The following is an 18,295-nucleotide window of genomic DNA, read 5'->3' as shown; positions in this document are numbered from 1 at the left end:
ATTCACATCCAGGCCGTGTCACAAGCTTCCGCCGGAGGGACACGAAATTATTCCAGGCTTGTTCACGTGGTGACAGGCCTGTCTCACTCTGGACATGTTTCCAGTCTGAACATAACACCATCTTTTGAGAGGAGTCACCGACTGTACATCCACTCTCACTCACGGTGCCAAACAAACTCCAAATACCCCTTAACTGTTAGCAGCAGAGAAACAAATAATTACAAACAACAGCATCAATACAGAAGCAGATTACTTATACTGAAAGATGAGCCTAAGATCACACTGGAATCAACACTGCCTAAAGCAGTGGTTCCCAACCTTTTTTCCATGGAGCCCCCCCTTCTTGTGTCTAAGACCAGCCGGGCCCCCCGACCCGTACGTACTAGCAGCAAAAGAGTAAAGTTATTCGTTACAAACCTTTAATTGAAAAAAATGAACCTTAATTATGTTTTTTGATACATTTCTCTTTGGTTTACCCTGTACTTTGTTTTTCTCACCTTCCTTTTGTGCCTTTTGCATAAAATATGCACAAAAAATAATTGCAAGGACATAAAAATATTTCTGAAAAATGTCTCTTTTAATATGAGAGCAACATTTTTTAAAAATTTTCCTTTAAAAACTTGTCGGAGTAGTAGTATGATTAAATGTTGAATAATGATATAATAATACGTTTTTAAGTTTTTATCCTGATAAATAACTTTGACCAAAATATATTTCTAACTGCGTTTATACAGACTTGGATTACTGTACTCCATTAGGTGTGTTATTATGATTTTGTATTTATTTAACATGTGTAGATATAATTTTTACAACTGTATATCCTCAAAGCAGACAAAGTTTCGCGCCCCCCCAGGGGGGGCCCGGACCCCAGGTTGGGAGACACTGGCCTAAAGCATGCTGGGAGCCGACATCAAGTTCCTTTTTGGCACGCATGAACGTCATGGACAAATGTTTGTGGTCTTTAAATAATGCAGAATACTTTGTCAACCAATTCTTATAAAGTCATTCTAGAGTCATAAAACGAAAAGACTACGCCATAAAAAGTTAGAGCACGTCATACACATATATTCAGGAAGCAGTCCAGACTCACAGGGTGCCGTACTGCGCCGGGTTGTCAGTGCGGTTGTTGTGCTCCCTCTGCAGCTCCTCCATGATGTTCCGGAGATGTTTGAGTGTGTGAAAGGTCTCTTTGGGTTCCTGGATGGTGAACTTGGAGTACTCCTCCTGCTCCCGCTGGGGGCCCTGGTACACCGCCATACTAGCACATGCGTCTGTGGAGAGGACAGACATCGCACACCTCAGTTTAGACACAGTTTGTGACGCAAGTCATCTTAGAAAAAAAAAGGTGTGAAACACATGGAAGAGGAGAAAAATGAACAAATGTTTTGATGACTTTTTTCCCTTGGTTGTGTTTTTTTTCGACCCTGGGGTGAAGAGGTGGCTCAGATAATCCCAAAACATAAAACAAAAATAAGCGAGGTCAGTAGGGCAACACCAACTGAGATGGATTGAAGGCAGATGTCTAGACGTCGTGAGAGCTGGAAGAGCCCGATAATCAATGACAAACAGCTGCCACTTATGTTTTACTGGTCGAATCATCACACGTGTGAAGTCATCCTGGGTCACAATCTCCAGCGGGGGTGTTGCAGCCAAAGAACCCGGCGGCGGTGAGGCCCGCTCTCAATGACAAAGGCCATCAAAGCCTGAACAGGTACTGACCCTCCATGTTCTGGAGCTTGGTGTGGTTCACAGAGAGGAGGGAGAAAATCCTCTCCGTTTCCCGGTCACAGTCTATGTCCAGCTGCAAGTTGGCCAGCACGGTGCTGAAAACAGGAGAGAACAAAAGTGTAAGGAGATCTGTCCAAGAATGAAGAGATAGCAACAGTTTTATTTGTTTAAGCTCAATTTACTCTGAACTCTGTAACAGCAAAAAACACAAACACGGTGGTCCTGAGGACTGAACTACTGTGTGTTACGCACCATTATCAGCCTTTTGGTTTTAAGTGCAGAATGATGTTTAAACCTCGCACTGAACAAGTTAGTTTAATCTTTAAGTTATTTTTATTTTGATTATTTTAAAGTTATTTCATAACCACACACACTCCTGAAGCACAAAAAGGGAAGAAATGATCTTTCATTAATATTTTCTCAATTTGCAATGCTTAAACTGTCCTCGATTACGGTAAATCTATCAAATATGTTTTAACTCCTTCAGTTGGAAAAAAAGAAGAAAATCCTAAAACATTTCAAATGTTAGTCTTAATTTGATGAGATGACATTGTTAAGCATTTTAACCTTTAAAAAGCTCAATCTGGCTATAGAGGATTGCATTTGAATTCAATGAATCCAAATGTTTTTTTTGAAAATGCTTATTCAAATAAAGAAATAATAGAATAAAATAAAAATGAACAAACAGCATGCAGTTGTTTTTACATTACTGAGACTTTTCCCCATTGCAGAGTGGGAACCCGAGACATTAACATGTTTAATCAACTTCATATAACGTGTCAATAAACATTCGCTTCTGCGTATGATATTACAAAAAAGCTAAACAAACGACATTACAAAAAAGCTAAACAAACAAAACAGTTACCACTTGGCCACTTGTTGTACAACATCACAAAACTTAAATAAGTCATCTGGCTCTGAGGATACCAAGTAGTAGCATCCAAGGGTCATATCTTTGCCATTTAATGGAAATTTATACCCTATATATGGATAGAAATTAGGGGTGCAACAGTTCAGGTAGCCCACGGTTCGGTTTCGGTTTCGGTTTGTGTTAAGCCTGAATTATGGTTCTGCGTTAAATCGACGCGTTAAATCAACGTTGGTGTAACGCGGAACCATAAATCAGCCTTAATGTGCCTGAAGAGAGCTTTTTTTCCAAAATTATCTGTTTATTTTTCTTCAACAGACTCGCGAGGAGCGCTGTTCTGCAGCAGCTGTCAGGCAGGCACAAACACGCGGATTGTAAAGCATTAATGCAAAATTAATGGCAAAACCGAAAATCCGCGGCACACATGGGCATATTGAACCGTGGAGGGCGAACCGAACGGTTCGGTTTTATACCGAGAACTGTTGAATCCCTAATAGAAATGTTCAAATTTCGCCAAATTAAAGACCAAATAACAAAAAAACAAAAAACAAACACAGCAGTGAGCACTTGCACCACTAAATGGCCGCAGGAACACCAAATACTGTCATATTGTTGGTGATGGCGTTGACATGGAGGCAACACTCACGCTGTGCAGGGCTTACAGCCTGGCGCGCCGCTACTTTGATTTTTGCAACACTGCCAGGCTCCACTGGTGTAATTTGACGGGTGGAAAGTGGTCAGACGTCCTTCGTTGCAGCGGCTGACCTGGCCGAGGATCTCCAACCACTCACATGCTTCCACGCAGTTTCCTGCCTGAACATACAGAGGGATCTCTGAGTGGACCACCTGAAACATCTGACACCACAGAGACATGAGAGTTAAGGAAAGGAAAGGCACGTCTCCCAGGAAACTTTCAGTACATGTCATTCTTTTTTATTGTAGCTCAGACAACTCATGCTGGGACTGATGTTTTCGTTTCTAGAGGGGAAACGGATGATTTAGACATCAGGGATGAAGGGACTTACATTTTTGCGGTTAAAGGCACTTTCATCGAGTTTCTCCACTGCCTTGATATTTTTTACACTGATGATGCAGAGAGCCTCTTTCCCTGTTAATCACACAATACTCCGTCATGTTCATGCTCAGCAAATCCTCAACATATGTCATATTATGCTTTTAAAAGGATTATGGCAAAAATCAAAAACAGAGTAACAGTTAAGTATTGCAATTAAAGTCTTACAGACCTTTAAATAACTTTTAATGATCCTTAATGAACTTGAATAGATGCATCTCCAAAATATCAGATTTGTTTTTGAAAAAACAATAGCAGCTAGTCTCTGCGTTTAATTTTTGGTCACGGTCAGGTCGCTCATTTACGTTTTTACCAGTCTGCAAGTCTGACTTGTGCAGGAAAACAACTTTAATCTAATTCATAATTCTTATAAGGTATTTACGAAGCATTAAGTTCAAATACAACAACTGCCAAGACTTTTACCAGATGTGATGGGCCAGACCAACATTTAACATCCATTTTTAGTCTCCTCAGAGCATTTGGATGTTTTCTGATCCCGTCTTATTATTAATATTAATTATTTATTGAGAAACATTAATTCTGATACATACTCACATGTTGTTTCAGAATGATTAATTGTCTCTATCTGACTTTAATCTATTGAGTATCAAAACGCATCAACTGTGTATGTTGGCACTTTTGACTATTTAAGTCCAGGAAAAAATAACTTTAACGTTATATGTAAATATATGAATGATAATTACTTTATACCTTATTCTGTAAGTTCTATGTAAAGCAATTTTCACACGAACAACAAAGAACTAGTGCCAAACTTCCTCGCAGTGACAAATCACATCTGCTCTTTCCATCAGAAGATTCTCATGCTTTTCTTCTGGAAATACACTTTAAACTGACCCGCTGTATTTACATGAGGTCTCACTTGCTTCTTTCACTGCCTTCTTACTCAAACTTGACACAGCGTTGTGGATATCTGAAAATGTTAAACCTCTCATGAAAAGGCTCATATCACCCTTCAAATGACAGAGGATGCTCTTGCGTCGGAGATAACTGCTGCTGGTCTCACCTTTGTGTTTGTGGTAGGAGAGCTCCTTGTTGGTCACCCGGAGCCATCTTTTTTTAAAGTTCCTCTTGCCAATACGCTTTTTACCCTGACCACGTTTCTGTACTTCCCTAGAAAGATATGCACAAGAAGGTGAACGGCTTAAAAAAATTTAATAAAATATTACAACTACTACAAGTTTCCATATAGCATTCATGTTTTCTTGATTTCAGTTATAATAATAATAATAATGACTTGGATTTATATAGCGCCCTTCTAGGCACCCAGAGCGCTTTACAGAGATCATTATTCATCCATACACATTCATTCTGGTGGTGGTAAGCTACGTTTGTAGCCACAGCTGCCCTGGGGCAGACTGACAGAAGCGTGGCTGCCATATCGCGCCTAACGGCCCCTCCAACCACCACCAACATTCACACACATTCACACGAGGCAAGGTGGGTAAGGTGTCTTGCCCAAGGACACTACGACAGCAAACTGGGACAGAGCGGGATTCGAACCGCCGACCTTCCGATCATTGGACGACCCGCTCTACCACCTGAGCTACTTCAGTTATGAATTTAATGAATGAATGAATGAATGAATGAATGAATACAAAACAAAAACAACATACTCGAAACAATACTTGTAATGATATAAAAATATTGAGAAACTTAAAGACAAAATTGGTTGAAATTTTAGTTTTGGTATATAAAAAAGAAAGGTTTTTTGTGTATCATTTCATATGTCAGGCATTAAAAGGTTAGGGTGAAATGAAACTCGGTTCTGCTGATGGGAAAATAAATCCAAAATTTAAACAAGAAGGGAAGCATCGAAGAGCTGAGAATCACGTAGTAAATTGTGTTTTTTTTTTCTCTTTGCATGGAAATGTACTAGAAGTGCCTGCTGTCCCACTTGAACAGTTTATGGAAAACTGGCCTGCCGGTTTTCTCCTCACCATTCTGTCAATATTTTGCCACAGGTGGTAAACCCTCCTCTTGTGATCTTTCTCTTAAGCTGCAGTAAAGTCACACTGATTAAAGATGTTCTCTTCTTCAGGTTTAAACCAACAAAAGGAGAGACTCAAATTAACTTTCACGGCAGTTTCTTCCAGCCTCTGTCACCTATATGAGTCACTGATAACTAACATCTTTTTGAACTTTTCTGATCTCGTTTTTCCTCCCACTGGTTCTGGCTCGGCTCTTCAGAAGTACTCACCCCTCCTTGAGAACCACAGCACCGTCCAATCCACTGGACTCCTTACTAACATTGGAGGAGATTTCATCAAGAAACTGAAAAACGGAGTTGACAATGTCGTCAATAATGACCTCAAACTTCAGCGACACAATAAGGACCTTTGAGTATTTCTTAATTACCTTTTTAACTTTTGCAATACACTTTTCCTCTTGGAATGATTTGTAGAAGTCATACATGTAGGTTTCTTTGAAACTGGACTGAACAGGTAAGAAAGACTCAGATCAATTTGTTCAAGATAATAATGGCACATATGGAAGATTTTATTAATAATTCACCTTGATGGCTTAATTGACTAAACATCACTTTTGTTTCTTTTTACAAAAATGTTTCAATAATTACCAGTTTCTTTGACAAACTACCCCAGCTGCCCAGAGTCTGGATGGTTTTTGAGATCAGGGTGAGAGTCCGGGAAATATCAGAGTCCTGCAATTACAGAAAGAAGAACAATAACTGTGGTGTACGAGCCGCGAGAGAATTCTGACAGATGCTGGATGCTGAGACGTGGTACCGACGACCTGCACTCACAGGGTGATGAGAACGGAGCTGGAAAGAGTGCGGAGAAAGAACGGCCACGGCAAAGAACCGCAGGAACACAAAGCTGCTAACCGCCGAGTACTGAACATGTGGGTCACCTAAAAATAAAAAAATAAATAAAAATACCAATCAAAGTTAGATCATTCGGTCACTCGTAAATGACTTCACAAATACAACGTTTCAGTAGCTTTAAACTTAAAGATTTGGCTCCACCTTTTGGCACGTAAACATAACAACACAGTAAAAGTTTGACAAATGTCATAAAGTAACTCAAACGTATCAATCGATTCCACAATTACTTGTCTTTTACCTGGGAAGCGTTTGCAGGCCAAGTGTCGTAAAGATCTGAAGACGTCACACATGAGAGGAGGGCAGCTAGAACTGGACTGGGTGATGGAGGAGAAGACCTTCTGCACATACACCTGAAGGTTTTCCTGCAGCCGCGACAAAATCCTTATTACAGATGAGATGTAGGAAGGGACTTCTGTGTTTTGATGTCTATAGTGCAGAACTACACATATGCACAAGGAGGACAGACCAATACCACTGAGAGACTCCCACTCATCTTTTTCTACAACTACTAGCAACCCCGTCCAAAATCAGATGGAATGAGTGAATTTACCTTGTTCACCTCCACATTGTCACCTTCCTTTAGTTTAATGGGGTCTATTTCGCATGTTTTGTTGGATTCACAAATCTATGAGAAAGTAAAAGGAAAAAAAAAAACAATAAATCAAACAAATGCCAAATACATTAAGTCAGGACTAAAGTATTAATAAGAGTTGTGTGGAAATAGAAACCTCATTTTCTTGATATTATAGGGATGAGAACCAAAGCTCAAGAGGACACATTATGCCCTTTGTCTAAATATTTGGACAATTTTGAGTGCTTAATGAAATGTCTTTAACAAGGTTTGGTCAAAATACAAATGAATACAGTATAAAAGCAGCCTTGTCTTTTTAGATGCGTTCGTAACATCTGGTTTAAGGAGGGTTAACTAGCATTTCTACCATACTAACATCTGTGCTACCGCTTTATAGTACTCACTTCTGAGACAACATGTACAGTTTGGTAGGTGGGTAGAAAAAGGTATTTGACGTCACAAAACCCTACAAATACTAACTGGTCACTGAATAACATACAGTATTAAAGTTGTATTGTCTCTAAGTTTTACAGCTGGTACCAACTTCAGACACCCAGATGCTTGCTTTAAAGAACATCCATAGGTCTTCATAATTAAGTCTTTCTTGCAAGGTTTGCAGACGTAAGCACAACTTTGCTTTTTTGTCCATATTTTGAGGCATGCATTTAAAAAAAATTTGAATTACAGTGATTACAGAAAAGACAAGAGGTGACATTTAGTCTTGTCACATTTTGCAGATACATTGAAACAAAAAAAAGCAATAAACAGTTCAGTAATTTAAATAGAGCCATTAAAATAAAGTCATTCAAGGATATGAAATGTTGAATAAATGCCCAGCGGCAACTCCAAACCTACCAAATACACGTCTACATCTGCTTGCTGGAGTCAGAAAGGCCGAGGCTCAAGTGGATTTCTTTCCTCCATACTAACCTCACTGTTTCATGTTCATTCTGGCATTAAAAGAAGTGTGTGTGTGTGTGTGTTCTTACCTCATCTAAAACAGGCTTCAAGGTAACAGCTAGGTAACTCTTTCCCACAATCTTCATCATGTCATCAATGCAGCGTGTTGCCAGTGAGTTGCCACGAAATATAGTGTTAGCCTCCCTGCATGAGCACAGAATTCAAGGTCATGTCATTATTTTTGACAACATTTCTTGAAACATCAGTCAAGTTTTTCCAGTAGGTTTTGAATTATTTCTGACTCATTTAAATAGCCCTATAGTGCATCTGAAACCAAAATGTCAAGGGTGCACTGCAGCTTTAAAGAGAAAAACATACATATTTTTATGCTCCGTGCACATGTCCTACTTAAAGGACCTACAGTATGACGTAGCCATTATCCATGTCTATCATTTGTGTCACTCTGTAATTACTCCCCTAAACACTAGGTGGCGGTGCAGGTTCTTTCTGCAGCACTGTAGACTGCAGTGCTGAGCTGCCTTTTGTTTACCTTCTTCATGTAGCTTGGACAGAAAAATGGACCAAATGAAGCCCATCTCATGAGAATTGGAGCTGATAAATGTTGACCAAAAGTAGTTTTTACTGACTGCTGAAATCTTTCTTTCTACCCACCTTGAAAATGGTATTGGAGAAATGGTAGGTGGAAATATGTAAAAGAAAATGCCAAGAAGACAATTACATCTGTCGCGGCCCGTGTTTACCCGACACAACATTTGTTGAGAAGTACACGTCAGGGTACTGCTGAGGATGGTACTACAAACGCAAGTTGTCGGTTCAGTGCAGAAGCATGAACCACACTTGTCACAGAGAAAATAATGTGGAAATGTTAATTAGGTAGATTCTGACTTTAATGTCAGCTGAATATCAGAGTTTGTTCCTGTTCCTTCATCATTATGGCAGAGACTGAGTACATATATGAGCGTGAGGGTACTCACTGAGTGTTGTCCAGCTCTAGTGCTGCCACCGCAGAGACAAAAGGCACAAAGCGATTGTGGTAGAGCAGCAGTCGAACCATGGGCAGAACGACCTCATATCGCTCTCTGCAGATGTCCCCCAAGATGTGGGCTGCTGATGCGGAAATAAGCTGAAAAAAGAAAAAAGAATAAAGCAGAATATCGGTGGAGGGTGAGAAGGGCAAGAGGAAATACCCAGGAAAGGGAAATGAAGGGTATGAGAGAGAGACAGTAAAGGGAAAGAAAAAGCAAAACATGAGTGACTTTCCTAGTTCCCTTTACTAACGTTTGTTTATCATGTGTGTAACACAAGCGTTTGCGTTACCTTGGCCTCTGGGGATTTCAGCAGCAGGTTGCAGAGAGGTTTGTAGCAGGCAGATGGCAGCACTGTGTCTTCAATGTAGGTCAGCTTCAATCGTAAGGATCCTAAATCATCTGACTTGGATTTGCTGCCGTTCCCTTTGGGCTGGAGGAGATACCTGATGGAGCACAGGAAGGCAGAGGCCATGTTACTGATCTGTGAGGGATGGAAAACCGCTTTCAATATCACAGCCAATCATTCTGCTTACACGCAAGTTGATTCAAGCTTTTTATCTTTTGACATCTAACAAACTGTTAAGCACAATCTTATCACCTCACAGAAAACGACACACCCCCTACAGATAAGTGATCTCTATGAAAAGCTACTTAAGACTACAGGATGCACGTATTTAACATGACTTTACAGAAAATACGGAACATACAACAGAGACTGATAAAAAAAAAAAAAGGATAGTCCAGTTGATGTGAAGCTGCTTAACTAAATATATTAAATTAAAAACAAACTTAGCCTTAGAAAGCTTTATTGGACTAAAGAAAGCAACGTCATTACAATGTGCTTTTGTACGCCGTGTGAAGTAAAAACAAACAAACTGGTGACCAGAAAACAGTTTCTGAACATAGAAAAGTGAAAGAACACATTGCACTGTTTACATTAGAAACAAGTCATTTCCCCAGGTCCTTCAGTAAAGCAGAAAAAAAAACATACAACTGATACATTTTCAGACTTGTATAGCAGTACAAGTGCAACAACACCAACAATCATCTGGTCGTAACCTGTCTGACAAAAACAGCCTCTAACTTTAATGAGTTAATGTTCTACATTCCTGCCTGGAGTCATCAGGAGGTGAGAGGTGAAAATATATACGTGGAATTGATCTCAAGTGCTTCTAGATTTATCCGTAAGCTGCCGTGATCATATGATACTGGCACCGAGGCTACTATGGGCACCGCAGCAGATGTCCGGGGCTGACTTTCTGAAGCTAGACAAGTGTTTTTTTTTCTGAATGCAACATGGACCACTTCCAGCATAAACACAGGACATGAGGTTCTGCCACCATGCAAAGAGCCACCCACGCATTACACTCAGAGCCTTCATGTACCAACAGATTGCTATCTGGCATTATTCTGCATCATCTACTCTGACACAAGCCTGGGACACATCAACACAAAAAGGAAAAACCTGCTGAACACAAATCTGCGGGGATTTTTCAAGTCACCTTGCAGCGACTGAGAAAGCTTGGCAGTACATGTTGTCCTAAGAAAATGTAAAATGGCGTTCCAGCACAGCACCAAAGCAAGAGGCTCAGGCTCAAACCTGCGAAGATCTGATTTAGGTACAACAATTGGGATCAAGCAATGATATTTTGATTTTACTTATGAAAGCAAACACTGACATTTCTTAAGAGGGACACATCTGACTGTCTGCTTTACACAGTCAAAGAAGACAACCTTTCCCACAAAGTCCAAAATGTGATTTAAAAAAAAGAAAAAGAAAGAAAGATAGATAGATCGAGAGAATGGAGAAAATCTGAGGTCTGGTGTTACAAGAGAAGCTTTTCTACAATTTCCAAGAGCTGTAAATGTGTGGTATTCCAAAAAACAATAATCTATATTTGTTGTTTCCCTTTCTACCTGAGTAAAACAACAACAACAAAAGATTTCCATCGTTGTTTAGTCCTTACCAAGCTTTGTGCATTAGGTCATTTCGCAGGATCTTGACGGGCACTCGAGTCTCACCCAGAAACACATCCTGCGCCAGATTCTCGTTGTTCCACAGATCCACTCTGCAAAAACAGAGGATGTCAGTTGACATAAGAGATGAACACAGTCAAGTAAACTAAAACTCATGTCACGCACAACTGCAGCCGTCATGTGTGTTCAGCACAAAACATAACCTGCCTAAGGTGGTAAAATCTAGTCAAAACTAAGTGGTGCTTGCCAACTCAGCGAGTAAGAACCATTACAATACCCGTGCAATGACACCACCTCAAATCCAAACCTGAAAACCATGCATGAGTGTTTACCTTCGGATCTGACTAGTCTTACCCAGTGAGCTATGAGTCCACTGTGATGGACGCCCCACATATCCTTAGCCAGAAACAAGGCTCTCTATCAGCAGTCAGAACACACCAGATTCAAATTCACTTTTTTGCTCTCACGTGCTAAACACATTTCTTTTTTCTTTTCCTTCTTTTGCAGCTACAAACAGAGCGGGGCAAGACAGACGTCCACAGAGCGGATGAAATGAAAACTCACTTGATCTCGAGCTTTTCAATGTCCTCCTCCTCCACCTGGAAATTAGACTTTTTAGAGTAGCTGCTGGGCCGCGTGACCTGCGGATGAACATGTCAGGGTTAATTTATGAACGAGCTTCCTAATAATTACAATGCATTTAAAATAGTCTCTTTTCAAATATCATCAATATGTCCAATACTGCACTACTTACCTCAAAAGAGAAGGTTTCTTCAAAAGAAGGGTTGCTGGTTTTCTTCTTTACTTTTGTTTTCTTTTGGTCTGATCTGAGATCGAACAACACAGAAATTAAACATTTCAAATTCCTATTTCACTGATATTACTTAATTAGAAAAGGATATGCACATTCAGATGTGAATTACTGCAGGTACATGATTATGCAGCTCCTCTGACATTACTAACTCACTGTAGTCTTACTAGCTCTAACAGAGTCCACACTGGAGGAAAAACACAAGCAGGGGCTGAAATTCGGGAGAATATTTCAAGCCTGCTCTTTCAATTCAACTGCACTGTAGCTCAAAAAATTTCAGGTCCCTAAATAGTAGGACATCTTCACAGGTGACACATAGTGTGTAATGTAACATTGCCAGGTGATGCATGTTTTATATATTGATATCCATGAAAAGTAAACACAATGAGTCTCATAGCTTTTAATTTAGAAATACTATTCAGTATTTTAAGACTGTATACATATACCTATGTGTTTTGCAGCAGGTGATGACTATTAGAGAGAAAGGCAACAGACTGCTGATTCATAACAGTAATACCTTCATGTTGTTTTTTTTTCTTTGTTTCGCATTTGATAAAAAAAAAAAAAAAAGTTTAATAAACAGAAAAAGATTGAAAAAAAGCCCCAGCTGATCTTAAAATTTACATTTAACATTATTATATCTATACTCTAAAGTCACCTGGCAGGTCCAACAAGTGACACAGTGGCGTAGGGGTCACAGTTCTGTCCACTGATCAAAGGCAGCTCCTTGCACTCGATTATCCTACAACCAGTCAGAAACACAAGGAGACAATGAGTAAAACTGCCCGGCAGAGGCAAAACATCCCAAGATTTTAATAAAAATTATTTCGTAAAAGCGAAATCACATATCACCTTCATCACTAATTAAAAAAAAGGGGGGAAAAAAGAATGCAGATAGTTAGCATCAGTTATTACACCATTCTGAACCCGTAAGTGGATCGTAAATGTCTGACAAAACATGACTGTTTGAAATTTTGACAGGTTTGTCACCCGTCAAAATTTCAAACAGTCATGTTTTGTCAGTCTTCACCGAAGTACACACCTTGGGGGGGATGAGTTTTTGCAGCGTCATGTTACCATAAAAGGTAAATACTTTGTTGGTGGTTCAACAGGAGCTTGGTGGAAATGTCATTACTAATAACTCTCTATGATCTGCACTACCACAAGTGAAAAAAAAAGAAAAAAAAAATGGCAGGAAAGGAGTAAACTTTACTTGCAAAGCAGTTTTAGAAACAATATATGCTTTCAAAAACATCAATCTTAAGCAAGTTATGCACTGAAAGTTTCCCCTAAGGAAACATACACATACCACTACAGAACAAGCAGTTCACACACACACACTTGTGCATGAAATTCAAAATAACATTACTAATGCTGCAAGACTCAGGGGTTAATCCATGCATGACACATTAAAAACAAAAACAACCAATACAAAACATTTTGTTCACAAAGCATCAGTTATGATCAACTTAAAAATGAGGATGCAGGTCCCCATTTGTCCAGCAAGTATGCATTAGAAAGTGTAAGTTAATATAAAATAGCACAGAGTTGTGTATCTGCTACGGTCCTCATTTAGAAGTTGTGCTTTGCCCTCATGTTTGGCCTGAGTCACACAGGGACTGATACCTTTCCTCACCAGTGTTTCAGGCGATGACAAACAGACACTGTAGGTCCCCTAAACAGGATGTGGCTGCTAAGCAAGAGTCACCAGAGTATAAGAATGAATTCAGCTCATCTTTAAGTGAGGCCTGAGGGAAACGTGAAGTAACCGCATCTCAGGATGTTTGTCTATAGTCTTCCAGAGTGTCATGACGATATTCCCTATAGCATTCCCTATGCTTCTGTATTACTTTATCTTGCTCTGTTTTGAGAATTTACAGTGACTGATCACACTGCAGCAGAGCAGGATGGTTGAAGGTGTGCGTGTACTGAGATGAGACTAAATCTTAGCTTAACTTTGCCATCTTGTCTGATGCAGTAAAACAGGAGCATGCAAATGTGTGTGTGGCACTGGTGGTGAGAACCAACAGTCAGCACATTAACAGTTCAAGCAAACAATCTGAGTTAACAGTGAATGACTGCAGAAGAAAACCACAGCGGCTGAAGTGTGAGAAGTGCAGGCTTCCGGCTCAGATACCATCACTTCCTCCACAACGCAGAGCTTCAAGTATGAATGGGGGGGCGGTGGCGACGACATACGTAAACAGCATGAGCTCTGACATCAACCAAGATCTGAAATTACCTGCAAGCTTACACATTCAAAAGTCAACTTGTAGCATCTGAAATACTTCATATATTGGTACTTACCGGACCAGTAAGTGCTGACCCACTGTGCCGTTCTCCGTGATCACTTCATTCAGTCGCATCTCAAGGTGAACCTTACCCTGTGGGGCAAATGCAGAGAGCACGTTTTGATAAATTACAAGTGAACGTGCAAATTAAATGATGTCAATCTTAAACCTAGACAAGTCAAATGTTTCAAATCAAATCCTAACTATTGTGCAGGTTTCAAAAGACAAAAATACGGGTTCCGCCACTACAGATATGTAAAGATGGACCAGCTCACATATCTCTTACTGTGTAATCATCTGACATAAATGAACTCTTATCAGCATAACTACTGTTGTTATTTTAATTTTTCTGTGAAAACAAACAGATATATCATATTCCCTGATTATTTTTCTACATTTGAACAGGTTCACTCAATGATGGATAGATTTATGCCCTTTTGATCCTGTCATCTTGTTCAATCCTCGTTCTCTACACCAAACATGGCACTGAGAACACAAAACGAGTTTTTTTTTTTAACTCACCATGTTCTTGTACATCACTTTTAATCTATTTAATCTGTGTTCTTATCTTTGTACATGTTAAAAAGCACCATGCCTATGGTTATGAATTGAGCAATATCGATAAACTTCCCTTACCTAACAGGAAACGTGTTTATGTTTTGCATAGGCATATTGGGGTAGTTCAAGACAAGTGATTGTTTATTAAAATTATTATAGCCCTGCTCCTTAATCCTGTGTGCTTTTAGAAAAAGACCTGCTGCTTTGCGTCACGTTTCATCTAGTTTTTGATTAATGGATGTGAAGATCTAAGACGAGAGCCACAAACAGCTGTCAATTTTACAGGGTCGGATGTGGTGAAGGTTGCAGGTCTCGCCTTCGGAAGTGTCAGAGAGAAAAAGGGAGCTAAACAAAACGCCCCCGCACACACTTGCACTCTGTTTCTGCAATTAAGAACTTGGCTGAAATGGCAAGTACTTCCTTCTCATGCAACATGGGCCTTTAAGCCGACAGAACTACTTTACAGGGGCCCATACAAGTCCAGATTTTCAGCTAATAAATCACATGTCAACTACAAGCCTTTACTTCCAGTTTATGGTCAAGTGAATTAGATAAACTGAAAACATTATAGCTTTCCTTATTAAATAACAGACTCATGGAATGCATGCACAGCCTCTGTTTGGCTACAAAAACAAACCAGAGTCTTTGTATCAACACCTCCATCACTCACTGATGTAACTTTGCAGTCAAAAGTGTGTACTTGTGAGTGAATCAGTGGAGCAGTGCAAACCCAGAATAGACTGGCGTGGGCTAATGGCAGATAGAGTCAACATGTTAGTTACAGAAAGGCACCATCGCAGTAGTGATATGCTGCAGCTTCCTCCACCACCACCACACCTAGGCCTGTCAAAATCATCATTTAATCATATAACTGAAATTATTTCACATAATTGTGTTTCAGTTTGTAAAGCTGTGAAACGAATGGGAACGATATACATCGACAACGGCTTCCACTATCTGATGAAGTTGAATGACAAATCGAGTTCATACCTTTTTAAAAAGATGTTATCTTGCTACACTCAAGTTTTCAGTTGCAAATGTGACAAATCTGCCATGTGCAAAGATTATTTTGAGAAAATATAAGAATGGACTGTATTTTATACAAGTTATAGGGATTGTGTTAAATATGACATTAAATATGGCTCATGCTACAATGATGTCATGGAGTGATTCAAATAAGAAAAATACATTAATTAGAATTATTTGTAATTAACGATCAACTAAAATTCTATAACTGTGATAGCTCTGACCCCAAATAAACACATGCACTATTAGTTATATTTTAACATGATGCTGAAAAAGGTTCATTCTAAGTCGAGGCAAAAAAGCTACTTTGATTCTTTGTTAAAGCCTTTTTTTTTTAAAGAGTCGGTGTCAACTGAAAAAGCTGTGCTCACATCCTGCTGTGGCGCAAAAACGTTTCATAGAAATTATTTATTTGTGTTAATTTTAGACCGTGGTGAGCTTGGTGTTGCACTTTTATCATTTATAATTAAAATACCAACAACGAAAAAAAAACGATAACATTTAAAGCAAATGCAAAAAAACAAAGAATGAGTAAAAAATTCATTTTTAGAAATCACCTGAACTTCTGAGTTTGGATCGACTGGCTGCAGACTACACCAGTGCTCCTTTCCGCTATATTTACATAGATCATCCTTCCGGATTGACACTTTGCCTGAAAAGACAGAGACATGCGTATAAGACAACAACAACAACAACACACCCACTCTGATAAGGAAGTATACTCATTTATGTCTGAAAGCAACTTACCAACAGGTAAATCCCTTTGGAAAACGCCCTTGGCATAAACGTAAAAGGATAAACACTGAAATGGCCGCGGGATCTCGAAGTAGAAGTCCTCTCCATAGAAGGGGCTGTGAATAAAAGCAGATAAAAAAAAACTATCATTTTTTTTATATGGTTAGAAAAGAAATATCCAACACCATTAATAGATCAGATGATCTCACTATTATAGTAAACACACTATAAACATTTTCATTCCCTCAAATGTGACTCTTGATTCCTTGAATTTCAGTTTACACATTAAGTCACATTTAACTACCGGTATGTATTTAGTGGACGTGGCTTTAAGGACAGCAAGCAGCACAGCTAAATTAAAACCCCCCAAATGAGCTGCAACCACTATCAAACAGATGTTTAAGAGTGCAGATTCATGGAGTTGATCCAACTTATTCTATACAGACTAATAATGAAATCACTAAATCAAAAACATCACAAAACATATTTCTTTTGTGTTTCAATGATGACACCAACCGGGGTGAAGGGCAGTATTTGTTTCCCTAAATGATGAAGGAACCCCCCCCCCCCCCCCCCCATTTTAAGATCTTTCCAATGAATAGATGAGATATATGAGAATAACCACAGAAAAATGTAGTGGAAAAGGAAGAATGTGAGCAGAGGGAGGACATTGCACCATGCGTTTGTGACTCAGACGGTGAGAAATGTTTTTGATACGTTGAGATTTAAATCCGTAAGCATTACCATCCACTCCCCTAAAACCTTTGTGGTCACTGTCTGTATATGTGGCTGAGAGTGTATAATTCACGCAAGACAACTACTGTATACAATGTAAATCTCAGGGCTATGACATACTGAACGCATATTTTGCAATATTTACATGAAAGAATTTGAAGAAGAGACAAAATAAAAAAGGGGACAGTATGGCTAGGGACAGACCACTAGCCATACTTCTAATTGGCAAATTTAGAAGTTCAAAATCCAACTAACCATGCCTGTTAAAGACCTGAAAACATGTAAAAATACAAAATTTAAGACAGCATGAGCTACAACGCTGCATAACCTATCCTCACAGCAAAGACATTTGGATATCTTCTGCTCAGTATGGGACAGACTGCTTGGTAGGATCTGGCATAAAAACTGACGGCTCAAGCTTCTGTAGCCAAATGCACGGCACATACTTCATGAACGGGACTGCAAAAAAACAGCTTGATCTTTGCTCAACCAAATTTGGGTTAAGCACCACCCCAGCAACATATGCTGCCTGTCGATGTACCACCTGTGCAACAGCCTGAAAAAAAATATTCGGCTTGATGAACTTTTTATATTTTCAGGAAAACTGCAATCCTCATTTGTTCAATGCAAAAGCAAGTTTGGCTGACAAAGACTGGAGGCTTTTTGCATCTGTCCAGACATGGTCATTATTTTACATTCATTAATGTCACGGCCCGGTTACTTGATGCATTAGCACCAGCCATACCATGTATTGCTTCTTTGCCACACAAAAACAAAACAAAAAAATATTTTTTTTTTTAAACACAGATTTTTGACATATTTTCTCATGCTTGTTTGGATGCTGCACTTCTTAAATAATTTCCACTGGTAAAATCTCAGACTCAGAAACTCAGTTGATAAAATGTAGACGCAACTACATGTCAAAATGTAATAAAATATAAAATCATGTGGGTTTTACCAGGTGCTGAAACGAGGTAAATACAATAATACATACAGCGTTACTCTTCCCATAGAAATTATAGAAAGCAGTCTGGAGTTACCAATCAAATAACCTTGATAAATTGATCATTAGTAAGAGTAATCATGTCTCTAAAATGTGAAATTTAGGTGG

The 18,295-nt window shown here is 39.2% G+C and overlaps 1 protein-coding gene across 1 annotated transcript in view; it reads right to left on the bottom strand.

Moving 5' to 3' along the window:
* Positions 1-18,295, bottom strand: part of rasa2 (RAS p21 protein activator 2) — a 32,967-nt gene that overhangs the window by 4,205 nt on the left and 10,467 nt on the right. Inside the window, exons 3-23 of the mRNA XM_061719186.1 lie at positions 16,462-16,565; positions 16,272-16,366; positions 14,147-14,223; positions 12,498-12,581; positions 11,783-11,855; positions 11,593-11,669; positions 11,019-11,120; positions 9,341-9,494; positions 8,998-9,146; positions 8,092-8,206; positions 7,082-7,156; positions 6,770-6,893; positions 6,451-6,557; positions 6,265-6,348; positions 6,045-6,122; positions 5,887-5,960; positions 4,693-4,799; positions 3,622-3,704; positions 3,243-3,451; positions 1,720-1,823; positions 1,091-1,271 (exon numbers count right to left, since the gene is read on the bottom strand). Of these exons, the coding sequence (XP_061575170.1) occupies positions 1,091-1,271; positions 1,720-1,823; positions 3,243-3,451; positions 3,622-3,704; positions 4,693-4,799; positions 5,887-5,960; positions 6,045-6,122; positions 6,265-6,348; positions 6,451-6,557; positions 6,770-6,893; positions 7,082-7,156; positions 8,092-8,206; positions 8,998-9,146; positions 9,341-9,494; positions 11,019-11,120; positions 11,593-11,669; positions 11,783-11,855; positions 12,498-12,581; positions 14,147-14,223; positions 16,272-16,366; positions 16,462-16,565 (2,256 nt within the window). The remainder of the gene's footprint in view (positions 1-1,090; positions 1,272-1,719; positions 1,824-3,242; positions 3,452-3,621; positions 3,705-4,692; positions 4,800-5,886; positions 5,961-6,044; positions 6,123-6,264; positions 6,349-6,450; positions 6,558-6,769; positions 6,894-7,081; positions 7,157-8,091; positions 8,207-8,997; positions 9,147-9,340; positions 9,495-11,018; positions 11,121-11,592; positions 11,670-11,782; positions 11,856-12,497; positions 12,582-14,146; positions 14,224-16,271; positions 16,367-16,461; positions 16,566-18,295) is intronic.

The sequence above is a fragment of the Cololabis saira genome, chromosome 4 (genome assembly GCF_033807715.1).
Source record: "Cololabis saira isolate AMF1-May2022 chromosome 4, fColSai1.1, whole genome shotgun sequence".
NCBI classification, from domain to species: Eukaryota; Metazoa; Chordata; class Actinopteri; order Beloniformes; family Belonidae; genus Cololabis; species Cololabis saira.
Note: the sequence above shows the minus strand (reverse complement) of the source record. Positions and strands in the feature narration are given on the sequence as shown.